At 39.8% G+C, this 13817-nt stretch overlaps 1 protein-coding gene across 1 annotated transcript in view; it reads left to right on the top strand.

Annotated features, from left to right (window-relative positions):
* The window catches only part of ROS1 (ROS proto-oncogene 1, receptor tyrosine kinase), a 245980-nt gene that overhangs the window by 107305 nt on the left and 124858 nt on the right, over window positions 1-13817 (top strand). The window contains exons 19-23 of the mRNA XM_075200923.1: window positions 3539-3801; window positions 4708-4771; window positions 5910-6109; window positions 10823-11034; window positions 12469-12574. Coding sequence (XP_075057024.1) covers window positions 3539-3801; window positions 4708-4771; window positions 5910-6109; window positions 10823-11034; window positions 12469-12574 — 845 coding nt within the window. The remainder of the gene's footprint in view (window positions 1-3538; window positions 3802-4707; window positions 4772-5909; window positions 6110-10822; window positions 11035-12468; window positions 12575-13817) is intronic.

Here is a 13817-nt window from a genome sequence, read left to right as displayed (position 1 = left end):
TGAGAAAGGCAATTTGGTATCTGTCTGCATCATAATCATCAACATCCTCCTCAGCGCCAGCTACATCAATATCCTCCTCCCGGTGTACAACATTCACACCTTCATTAGCCAAATCTGTAACTGGACTGTGGGTGATCCTTCCAGCATATGCAGAGGGCGTGCTGCAAATGCTGGATGGAGTCACCTCTTCCCGTACAGTGATGGGAAGGTCAGGGTTCACAACCAACAACACCCTTGGACTCGCCTTGGGGATTTGTGATGTCATCTGTTTAGAAGGCAGAGTTCTTTGCTGTTTTGTTGTTGTTGCTGACAGCATAACTCTCTTAAATTTTTTGTAGGGGGGGGAGGAGGAGGGCTTAGATCCTTGGGTGAAGCTGGACCACTAGTCATGAACATGGGCCAGGGCCTAAGCCGTTCCTTGCCACTACGTGTCGTAAATGGCATATTGCCAACTTTACGTTTCTCCTCAGATGATTTTAAGTTTCTCTTTTTGCTATTTTTGGAGAACTTCGGCTTTTTGGATTTTACATGCCCTGTACTAGGAGATTGGGCATCGGGCTTGCCAGACGACGTTGATGGCATTTCATCGTCTATGTCATGACTAGTGGCAGCAGCTTCAGCATTAGGAGGAAGTGGGTCTTGATCTTTCTCTACTTTATCCTCCAAATTTTGGTTTTCCATTATATGTAGCACAAGAGAGCGTACCCCTAAGCCACACACACTCGGCAAAGCCTTTAAAAATTATATGCGGCACAGGAGAGTAGCACTTTACTTATACTGCTGAATCAGTGAACTTTGTAATAGCAGTACCACTGGACTTATACACTGCTGAATCAGTGAACTTTGTAATAGCAGTACCACTGGACTTATACACTGCTGAATCAGTGAACTTTGTAATAGCAGTACCACTGGACTTATACACTGCTGAATCAGTGAACTTTGTAATAGCAGTACCACTGGACTTATACTGCTGAATGTGTGAACTTGGTAATATTGCAGTACCAATGGGCTTATATACTGCTGGATTGGTTTTGCAAATTTGGTTATAATTATTATTATTTTTTTTATTTATTTATTTATTTTTTTTATAACTTTTTTTTTTTTTTTTTAAAAAACTTGGGAATAATGGGGAAATAACTATGCCCTTAGAAGCACAGAGCACAGGACACAGCACCACTGGACTGAACAGGACACAGCACAGGACCCAGCAGCACTACTGAACTCAGCAGGACAGAGCACAGGACACAGCACCACTGGACTGATACTGCAGAATGTGTGAACTTGGTAATATTGCAGTACCAATGGGCTTATATACTGCTGGATTGGTTTTGCAAATTTGGTTATAATTATTATTTTTTTTTATTTATTTATTATTTTTTTTTATAACTTTTTTTTTTTAAAACTTGGGAATAATGGGGAAATAACTATGCCCTTAGAAGCACAGAGCACAGGACACAGCACCACTGGACTGAACAGGACACAGCACAGGACCCAGCAGCACTACTGAACTCAGCAGGACAGAGCACAGGACACAGCACCACTGGACTGATACTGCAGAATGTGTGAACTTTGTAATATTGCAGAACCACTGGACTTTTATTGCTGAATGTGTGAACTTGGTAATATTTCAGTACCAATGGGCTTATACTGCAGGATTGGTTGTGCAAATTTTGTTGTAATTAAAAAAAATTTTAATACGTTTTTTGTATTTTTTTTAAATAACTTTTTTTTTTTAAACACTTGGGAATATAGGGCAAATAACTATGCCCTTAGAAGCACAGAGCACAGGACACAGCACCACTGGACTGAACAGGACACAGCACAGGACCCAGCAGCACCACTGACCTCAGAAGGACAGAGCACAGGACACAGCACCACTGGACTGAGCACAGCACAGCACAGCACAGAACTTAACTGAACAGCACAGAACTTAACTGAACAGCACGAGATATAGCAGGACAGAGGACCACCTAACACACCCTCCCTCTACCCTGATCAATGCCCGAGTGAAGATGGCGGCGACTAACGGGGAATTTATAGGATCCGAGTATCGCGAGATCCGACAACTGGATTATTAGTCAGAGCCTCAGTTTCAGATTTGAATTTGGCGCCAATACCCGGATCTGTCTCGGATCCGACTCGGATCGGCAACGTTCGGGTGGGCTCGGATTTCATAAATCCGAGTGCGCTCATCTCTACAAATGCCTTCACTAGGATTATTAATAGATTAAAATTAAAAATGATCATAATTAACTGATTATTATGTATTTCATGGCGTTCACAATATTCTGCATTGCTATTTGGCAAAGTGGCAACCCAAAGGGGTTTAGACTCTGTAGTATGCTATTCAACATGATTAATGAAGTTTTGAAATCTTTGGAAAGCATGTTGGTAAAATGCTCCTTTCATGAGAATTGCAATATTATAACAATTAATACTACCAGTGTCAGATTTTGCTCATAGAGCTGCTGTTTGGCACAAATGAATATGTATTTTCAATCAGAGTGAGATTTAAAACCCTCCAGCTGTATTGTATATGTTTAGTGTGACAAAGAGGCCTACTTGTCACCAGTGTTCCCTCTAAACTGAGCTATCTGGAAATGATAGAGTTAAACCTGTATCTTACTAGGAAACATCCTGCATATTGTGAATGCAAACCTTTCGGGTGCAGCCCTCATTAGAGTGACCTTTTAACTCTTTCCTTTCCAGATTGCTCAGCTTAGAGGGAACACTGCTTGCCACATCTCTCCTGCATAGGGACAGGTGTGGTCCCGGGGAATCTGCATGGGAAGGCTGCGTACAGGGTTAAGCTCTTGCAGACCAAGAACCCTTGAGAGCCTAGACTACTATTTTTCAAACTCACTTGATGCATGTCAGCAGAATTCTCTGTTTCTTAACTATACATGTGTAAATTAGGAGCAATGCATATCCATTTTACACTGGAAGGCAGCAGAAATGTTAAAAACAATAATCTGCAAATTATATCTCCTTCTACGTTGCTGTTATATGTAACATTGAGTTAACTATGAGCAGCAACTATTGTCCACTGCCCAAATCAGTTAGCACTACTTATTCATTTACCAGGATTAATAAAAAGAAGACATTTACAGCACAAAACAGATATAAAATACCACAGATGATGATTATACTAGGTCGTTGATGATTCGCCATAACAAAACCTATTCCAAAGCAATCTAATTACTAGGATGTTGTTGTCTCCCTAGCTGTTTTTTTATTTAGAACTAACAAATGTACTATGTACCCACTGATCTCCTAAATGTGTGCATCTTTTAAAGGATGGAGCAATATGTAAAATTCATAAATAACCTATTCTGCTGAAGTTCTCTTTTTATGTTTAAATAGTTCTTGTTTGGAGCCAGCTCTTCCAAAGGCTCCCTTCAAATTCTCTTGGATCTAACACCTTTCATGGAGTCTATATGTCTATCATTGTTACTTTTACTAAAAATAGAACCTGTTCTCACATGTTGTAAATGATGAACGTCTTGGAAATGTTTTCATTTTCTCTCTTCCTCCACAGTTCCTTCTTCACCTTTGAATCTACGAACATTTATTTTGCACAACTCTAGCATGTTCTACATAAACAACATTGGGGTGGAAATGAGATGGGATAACCCAAAGTTGACCAACGGGGCTTTGATAAATTTTACAGTTAACTACAGAGTAGTTAATGAAAGTGAATATAATGAAACAGTTAGTACGTGGTTCACTGTCAACACAACAGCGTTTACAAAGTCATTTAATCTCTATGGTCTGAGTTCTAAGCACATACTTCAGTTTCAGGTAAGACTTATTATGTACAATGAATTCATGTTTTATGCAATTGTTGAAATGATTAGGTATAGGGTGGTATGCATACCGCCACTTTTCCTAACACTATAAACCTTTCAAGTACCATTCACTTACATTTTGTTTGCCGCAACTTTTAAATTTCCATAACGCCACTGCTAAATTTCCACTTCGACCTCTGGTTTTATGGGATTTTATAGGATTTATAGAATTAATTATTTAAAGGGCTATGACATATATTATTCTCCTTTAATTCATAGATGCAAATGGTGCAAGTGGTCTTAAGTATAAAATACACTCAACTCAAAGTATGGTGTGTAAACTGTGTGCATACAAGTGTGAGAAATCATACACAACCAACATTTTTATGTGGCACAAAATGGAGTTACCTCTAACTCTAAATCATGACCTAATAGGGGTATATTTACTAAACTGCGGGTTTGAAAAAGTGGAGATGTTGCCTATAGCAACCAATAAGATTCTAGCTGTCATTTTGTAGAATGCACTAAATAAATGATAACTAGAATCTGATTGGTTGCTATAGGCAACATCTCCACTTTTTCAAATCCGCAGTTTAGCAAATATACCCCATTGTCTTTTTATTTATTAATGGTCTCAATATCTCACCGTACAGTACTCTTTTATAGTTTTATAGTATTAAATGCAATGAAGGCCTGGCTGAAAGCTATATATTTTTTTGTTGTTTACACAACATTTGTTTAGCAATTATAGCTGAGCTTTTCAATTCTTCAATGACAGATTTTTTTAGAGCAGCTCAATATAATAATTGTGCTATTGCTTCAACTATTTTGAGTTAACCTTTCCTTATGGCAGATGTAATGTCATGTACATTTATTTCAAAATGTATGTGCATAGGAAATTTACTTGTTTGTCTTGTAGGTACAAGCTTACACCTCTGCTGGACCCGGACCATTTTCTGAATTGGCAGAAGCATTTATTTCAGGTACTCGATAATACTGCATAATAATGGCATATTAGCAAATGGTACAGTTTCTACAGTTTTACCATTGGAGACTACAACCATATACATTCAGAGCACTTACAAACACCAGACAGGAGATTATTGTCATCATTGAACCACAATACAATTGACTGGTATAGCATTGGTCTCCTTTTTTAAAATTATGTTTATTTTTTTAGGATTGTACCACTGCTTATAAATTATTAAAGTAAAAGTAAAATGCAATTTTAAGTAGGTTTTACGTTTCCTGTTGTTATTTTGCCACAGTTTGTGAGCAGATGGTATGCTATTAATACAAATTTGCATTTAAACATATGTCTATGATATGGCCCAAGTCTGATCCACAACATTATTCACCTTGGAGGGGCAAGACCATACATTTTTAAGACAAATCATGCCAGTGCGGGGATCGAAAAACCATGACTAGCCCATGAAAACTGGGGGCTGTTGATTTGTATGGTCATGTTTCTTGCTAAAGCCAGCATATTTTTAGATTGTTTAATCTTTTTCTAAAAAGCTGGCCCACCTGCTAATGGATTAGTACATAAGGGTTAAGCCCACCCAAGGTCCCTTTTCAATGATCATAAATAACTATTTCCTTATTAACTATATGTGTAATTGTTAAGTATAATCAAGCTAGGGTGAAAATAAGAAGGCGGAGAGCTTCTGGAGAGTTGGTGGGAAAAGAGGAACCTTTTCTACCCAAGGGTTATAAGCTGTAAAGCTATGAATATGTCCTACTTATAGGGACCATCTGACCATTCTTTCCTTGTGTATAAGATATTGTCCACAGCATCCACAGCAGTTTAACCAACAATGGAGACCAATATAACCCTTGCCCCAGAGCTGTAACTTAGAATTCTAGCGCCTGGGGTGAGAAAGACAAATGCCGCCTCCCTAACCCTCAATCTTAACCAAATGAACCTAAAATATTCCTTCAGCGTTGCACCCTGGCAGTCGCCCCTGTTGTGCAGCTCTAGTTACGGCCCTGTCTTGCCCGTTAGCCAACTCCTAACACTGCTTTTGCCATTATCTTGTCACTATTTCCATCCTCTGTGAGTTAGTTATGGACTATTAAATATTTAAGTGTATCGGTTATGATTTACTTTTCTCCTTGCAGATATTCATCCTGCTCCAGTTCTAATCAGTGTTTCCTCAAAACAAATACGTTTTAATGATGTGGACAGGAAGGAAGAGTTGTGTAATTTTACAGATGAGAACATAAAGATGGCTTCCTACATAGCCCATGAAGGAAAAGTCTACTACCTGCTTTATGATATGGTGCTATTGAGAGATATAAAAAGCCAGTCTACCGTTCTGGTAATTGTTGTGTTTATTATAAATCAAATAATGGTAAAGCTTGGGTCTAGGCCTTTGTTTAAAGTCAGTCTTACATGAAAAAGCACAGTAAGTACTTCTGTTCTGTAGATAAAACTAGAGATGAGCGGTTAAGAGTTTGTTTACAGATCAATCTGCTGGAATTCTGTGCTAATAAATTGGAAGAATAGACAAGCAGTGGCTACTGGTTGTAATAATATTTAGTAAATCGTAAACTAATTAGGCGAGGACAAGTGTTTCATCTGAATGAAACTGTGTAAGTTGCAGTATCAGTGACATTTTGAGTGAGAAAAAAAACAGGGTGCTCTTTGACTGTGAGCAGCACCCCCCAAACTTGCATTTAAAGACATTGCTGTTTTGTTTTTCGTGACTTTCAAAAAACCGCAGGTTAATACATTTACCCCCAAGTGTTTCAATCTGAATGCAATTGTGTGAGGGTCAGTATCAGTGATATCTGAACTATTTAGTGGGGTAAAGCATGGTGCACCTTAGACTCTGAGCAGCACACCCCAAAAAACGAATTTATTTCTTGCTTTTAAAGTCCCAAGTATTTCAATTTGAACACAATCATATGAGGGGCAGTGTCAGTAACATCTTTACTAGTAAGTGACAAAAAACAGTGTGCTCTTGACTGTGAGTAGCACACTCCAAAAAAAAACCCCCAAAAAACATTTTTTTTAAAAGAACCAAAGGTATAGATTTGAATTATATTGTAGAACAGTGTCAGAAGAATTGTAAGGTAACATTCTCTTCTTGCCCTCTATCCATTAGGAGTTCACCTGGTGTGTTGGCGGCTACAATTAGCTCCAGCTTCAGCTTTACTTCTCTTGTCAATCATTGATTAGTTTACAGATCAGGAGCATCCCAGTACCAGTACTGGCAGTAGTAGTACTTTTTCAACCTCTATTAGTAAAAAAAGGTCATGGAGGAAGAAAGTGTAATAAAGCGTGCTCAAAATTCAAACACTACAAAGAAAACAACATCTCTTGTTGTAAGGATTAAGGGAAACGTTTTTGATGAATGTGGTGATTTGTCAAAAAAATGAACATAGCTAACATTTAATATACCACCTAGAGTGGCAATAAAAGGATGAGACCATGACCCCTTTTTGCTAGTAGGGGTCCTGCTACTACTGTTATATGTGCTAGAATTCCCGTTGCAAAAGAGAGTCCCCAACACACTTGTACATCTTCCTTAACTTCCCATGCACACCTTCTCACTTAGTGTGTAGATCTGTCTCCTCCAAAACAGCCATATCAGTGCATGAAATGAACACTGAGGCTGAAGAACAACTCTGGCACTCACAAAATCCAGAGGAAAGACTAAGGGTAATCATGAATACTTTATTGTGATATTTCAGATTCTGACATAATTATAGGTCAGCCTCCTTCCAAAATTTCTCAACCATTTGGAAATGTGAGGATTAGTAGTAATGATGACGATTTAAACATTGAAATTGAGGATGCTACTTTGAAAGTTGTTAATGTGCAATAGTATGAGGGGGATAATTGTGGATCTGAAAATGATGACTGAATTGCATTTGATCCAGATAATGAGGAGGATGATGATGATTGTGTCCAAGTAAGGCAGCCACCAGTGGTACCACTGTATGCCCATGATAGGTGTATTGTCATTCCAGGGCTTTAGACCAAAAAGAGCACCTCTTATGTTTGTAAATATTTTTATCCCAACCCAGACAACATTTGTTAAGCCATCTGTAACCTTTGTTGCACCACAATAAGTAGCGGTAGGAACGTTGATCATCTAGGCACTTCCTCCTTTTTGTATGAATTGCAACAAGTTCTGTGAAGTAGTTTATCAAAATGTGGAAAATTGGGTATAGCCACAAGCAGCCTCCCCTAATGCAAGCTATGATTCTCAGGAGGCATCCTTGCATGCTACAGCTGCTGTTGCTGCAGGGAGTGATACTTCTATACAGAAGGGGACCAATAAAAGTAAGCATAGTTTTTAAACAACAATTGTCTGTGAAGCAAGTTCACGAGGAACCAAAAATGATAGCCAGCATCCTGTTGCACAGCGGATCACTAAAGCCATGACAGCTATGTTAACATTGGATGAACGTCCAAATTCCACTATGAATGCTTCAGGTTTTAGCAGATTAGTTGAGGTCATGTGTCCACGCTACTAAATTCCATCTCAATACCATTTCTTCAGAATAGCAAATCCTCAGCTGTACTGTGGTTAGACAAAAAGTAATTCAGTCCCTAGAAAATGCCATTTCTCTTAACTACGGATATTTGGCCAAGTGGCACTAATTAAACAAAAAACTACATGACCGTAACAGCCCACTGGGTAGATGTATCACCATCAGATGCAGGGTCGGTAGTTTTATCATCATACTCCTCATCTTTTCAGCATAGTAGTGCTAGCACACAAAGCTAGGTCATTCACAAGCAATCTGTCTTGCTAGTTTCACCAAGAAACATACCGGTGTCAATCTATTTGAAAAATTCTGGAATGTAATAGCAAAATCACCAATAGCAAGCTGGATTTCTAAACTTTGTATGCTTCAGTGACTAGAGAAACAGCAACAATTAAGCATTAAGCTTAAGACTTACACATCAAGCCATGAGATAGGAAGAGAGAGGACATGTTACCTTACTCCAGCACACTGGAGAATCATTTCTCTTTTATGCAAGCTACTCAAACCAGTTCAAATTGTAATAAATGAAGTGAGTTCAGACACTGCCAACCTGTCTCAGGTCAGACCCCTAATTAAACTACTGGAAAAACAGCTGGAGAAGCTGGAGGAGGAGATGAAGCTTATCGATTCTGCTAAGCATGTTGCACTTGGCCTTGTACATGAAGTTCTTTATTCACTATGTCAGGACTCAAGGGTTTGCAGCATCTTGAAATTGGATTACTACATTTTGACAACCATGCTTGATCCTAGGTATAAGTCATATGTAATGTCTTTCTTTCCAACTGACAGAAACCTTGACAGATGCAAACTACTCCTTGTAAGCAAGCAGTAGTCTTAAGTGGCACATGACACATCCCCTGCTTCAGCTTCTCCTACAAATGCTGCTGCCACAAAAAACTTCCCTTTTCTAAAAGTCGCACTAATGATGAGTCAGCACAGCACACCAATGTGAAAGGTTATTATGACATTTGGTCAGGCTAAAAGTAAATGCCCAAATATATTGACACCTCCTTCATGTCTCAATCTGATACACCTTGTATTAGTAGAATGATGTAGGATTTTTTTAATGATAATGTACAAATTAGCATCTCAGACAGTCCGTTTAAATTCTGGAAATAAAGGCCATTTGGTGTACTTAAGCTGCCCGCCCTCCAGTGTGTACTCGAAAAAAGTGTTTAGCACAGCTGGAAACATTGTGAGTGATCTGGAGGAGACTACATACCAGAAATGTAGAAAAACTGGTGTTCGTTAAAATGAACTACAAATTGTATGAGGAATACTGTTGTCGCCAACTACAAACACAATCTGTAATGCTATATTCCAGTGTTGATGAGGGATATTATTGTCAACAGAATAATACTGTATACTTTTGAATTGTCGACCTAATAATTATGTTGAGATTTCAATTGTCCACCTAATAATACTGTCAATGTCAGTATTGTTGGCTTTGCAATGATTACTGCCTCTTCACTTTCCATGATGCATGCTGTCTAATGTTATTGTCTCTGTGGTCTTTCTTCCACCATTTTTCTTCTGGGTGCAGCCCACCTTCATTTATCTATTTTTCTAAATGTCTACTGATACAAATGTCTTTTTAATGAGATCTGATTACTGCCTAATTACTTTCCATGAGAATTGCTGTCTAACTTTAAAAATAATGTTTCTGTGGTTCCATTATTTTTCTTCTGGGTGCAGCCCACTTTTGGAGAGCTACACATTTTTTAAATGTCTATTGATGCTGCTGTCTGTCTAATGTGGTTTGATTTCTACTTCTCTACGTTTCATGACACATGCTGTCTAATGTTGAAAATATTGTGTCCATGTCTTTCTCCCACCATTCCACTTCTGGGTCAAGCGTTACCTTTGTCTATTTTCTTTTATAAAATTACCATTCTATAAGCCAGGGCTTTTAAAGGTGTCCGTTAGTTTATTAAACTGTCATCCTGTCTTCCATTGCTGTGCCACTATGTTTCATAGGATTGTTGCATTGTATCATTAATTAAACTGTCATGTGTTTGTGCCTCTGCTCTATCACTAATTTTCTACCTAGCGATGATTGAGTACATCTGCGTACATATCTAGGTAAAACTATTACAATGGCTCATCTCATAATACAGTGCAATACCAACTATAAATTACACAAACGAATGTCATTGAAAATAATAGAAACACTTTAAAATCTCTGTTTTGTATGATAATAAACCACTCAACATATGAAGTTAAGTGTGGTATTCATTAAATTTAACCTTTTTTTTAGTTTTGCTACAAAAGAAATCATCTTGATGATTCAGATGAGATAAACACATCAATATACACAATAAAACTATAAGTGGGAACTGTTAAAACATAATGTGTTTTCATGTATTGTTCAGAATGTTAAGCTCTTTTCATACAGACAAAAAGCAGCAAGGTTTTAAAATTAAAAAATAATAAGCACTTGATATTTTACATGAAAATTGAATTATTAGATTATTATTACATTTGAATTTAGCTAAAGTTTCAGAAACAATCTAACTTTGTGTTATTTGTAGCTACTGGAAGATAAACGTCTCTCTGGCAGTCGGAGTATGACAGTGGACTGGATCACAAGACTTATTTATGTAGCTGTACTTTCGGAACAGAATGGTACCCACCTTTTCTTTATTGACCTGGCACAAAAGAAGAAAATTCTAAAAACTATCAGCACATCTCAGGTCTCACCAAAGCTGTCCATAGACACCATATTAGTTTATCCATTGCTTAGGTATACTATCACTGATTACTATCTTCCTTTTGACTTCTATATCTTTCTGTTTATAATAGTATAGTTCATATTTACTAATACAGTTGAAGCACTCTTGTTTCTGCTGAAGTGTGCAGCATTAGCTCCACTCACTTACACTTATGACAAAATTGAGATAGTGTGGCTGTAAGATCCTGCTGTGCATATATACATGGCCAAACTGGATATTCCAGCATCAGTCTGCCTGTTTGTGCAGTTGGAAAAAAAGCAAATATAGGTTGACAATGGCCATCTGCCTCATCTTCTGACCTCATTTGCCGACATGGTTGATAACGAGCTAATTGATTTCTAATGGATTATTATCGGGATTGGGGTGCTAAGGATGGGGGTTGAACTACAGCTCAAGGGGGCACTACAGGGGTCCTAGTAACCCTAGCTACCTCAGAAAAGGGATTACCATACAAATAGTCACCTTCAATAGGAGCAGACCGGTTCCAGTCTTTAATCACTTGAATATCCCTCAATCGCCCTTATCCAATAACTGACTTTACTTTTAGTGGCGCTCTGGTACCTCTCTCCCTCTGGTACTCTTCTCCCCCCCCCCCCTCTGGTACCTCTGGGACACTAGAGATTTTGGGATTCTTGGGGGTCCTTAGGGGGCTCTTGTTCCCTAGTTAATCCTACTACAGCTTGGGCCTTGTCCCCGTAAGGTGGCAGGGCCTTGTACCTGAAGATAGGGACAGTGGTGCGGGTCAGGAGGAATGGTAGAGGGAGTGCCCACAGGGGCCTTACCTGAATCCTGACCTCTTCCGGTGTCTTCCCCGCTGTGTTCCACTCTGCCACTGTCCTCAATGCCCAGCCACTGACATTATTAGTCCTGGCGTCTTCTGGATGGGTTCCACAACGTCTTCGTGGCAGGGCAGGTCTTAGCCTTACAAGGTCTCCCTGTCACTGCTCTGCACTGTGTTCTGCTGCCTGGTGTCTTCTCTCTCCTTGCTCCTGTTGCATGGCATCCTTCTCCTCTTTTTCCTGTTTTGGCGCCGGACGTCCCATGATGTCCTCTCTCTTCATGCTCCGCCATCAAACTGAGAAAATGGCGGCATGCGGCGGCTTAAATAGCCACTGATGTGCTCATGTCACACAGCATTGTCGCAACACTGCATGGTAATGCAGTGAGCTCAGATTGGTTTGCCACAGCATCAAATATTCTAAAGACTGATTTTCTCCCTGTACCACCTCACAAGGAACCGGTGGTGAATCGCATTTGATTTGCCACTGTGGACTCTGCACAATGCTGGAGGATTTCACTGGCCTTGGATACCCAAATGAGTCCCCTACATCCCCTCCACACTTTTCTCCTTGCAGTCCCTGCAAGGGAAGATTGTGACCAGATGAACGCTGGGTCTGCCAAGCGTAAGGTGGACACTCCCCGATTACTCTGTTTTAATCTTCTAGGCAGCTGAGCTGCTTCAGGGAACACCAGAATGGGGCCCAAGAAGGGCTCTCTTTCGGGAATAACTTTAGGAACTGGCACGACTGGTACACTCCAGAGCTGGGGAAGGTAAAGGTTTGGTTGGTGGGGCCAGTGACCACTCCTCTACTTCCAGCTGTAGAGACCACTTCATACACCAGGCCATCTGGGTCCAACCGACATTGTACTACATAGGGGATCAAATCCCATTGCTCATCCAACCTCTTTCCTGGCCTTGCCAAATGTACCAGTACCCGTTGTTCGACAGAAAACAGAGCTGTACTCTCTCTCTCTGGATCCAACATGCCTCTTATCCTTGATGTGTTTCCTTGTTACCTCACAAGCTATTTTTTAACCGCTGTCTCTGCTCCTCCTCCCAGCCCAACAAAGTCCATTGCTCCTCTGAGGACTCCAGTACCAATTCTTGAATGCCTCTTCCTACTCAACCAAACATCCAATAGTAGGGAGTATATACGATAGTGAGATGCACATGGTTGTTGTAGACCAGACATGTCAAACTCAAAACCCATTTAGGCCAAATAATCAAATAATAAGATTGTGTGGGCTGCAAGAAAACAAAGAAGTCTCATAAGAAAAAACAAAAATAAAGTTGAATGTTTTCTTTCTGATGCTTGACACTGTGCCCTCCATGCTGCTTTTGCTCCACTTCACCTGTCTTCCCTGTTTCACACTGTGCCCTCCATGTTGCTATTGCTCCCATTCACCTGTCTCCCCTGTTTCACACTGTGCCTTTCACGCTGCTTTTGCTCCCCTTCACCTTTCTACTGATTTCTTTCTTCTCTACTGTTTTTGTATCTAATGATTACTTCTCTTTTTCTCAAGTGTCCTCTCTGTGTGCTCCTCACTGCAAATGTTGGGCATGATGACGTCATGCCCAACTTATTCTGGGCCTTGGCTAGGACGCAAAAAATATGGTTTGGGCTGCATGAGGCCTGTTGGCCGCGAGTTTGACATGTCTGTTGTAGACTCACACTAAGTCTTGAACAAACTCAGTCCAGTGCTCCTTCATATCTTCTTTCAGGACTCACAGCATCTGAAGCAGCATCAGGTTAAAGCGCTCACAAGCACTGTTACCTTGGGGGTGATAGAGAGTAGTCTTAGACTTTTGAATGCTGTACATTTGATATAGACCCTCTGTCACTGCCTTGGATCCTCCCCCTGCTCCCCAGCCCAGTCTTGTATCACCTTCTGCAGGATGGTGGTGCAGACAGTACTCTCACTTAGTCTATTGCGACCAGAACTTCACACTAAAGTGAGGTCAGATATTTCTACTCCCTCTCAGTCTTCATTCCAGGATCTGTTGGCAACCTCC

Source organism: Mixophyes fleayi, chromosome 3 (genome assembly GCF_038048845.1).
Source record: "Mixophyes fleayi isolate aMixFle1 chromosome 3, aMixFle1.hap1, whole genome shotgun sequence".
Taxonomy (NCBI): domain Eukaryota; kingdom Metazoa; phylum Chordata; class Amphibia; order Anura; family Limnodynastidae; genus Mixophyes; species Mixophyes fleayi.
The sequence above is the reverse complement of the archived record's forward strand: the minus strand, read 5'-3'. Positions and strand labels throughout refer to the sequence as shown.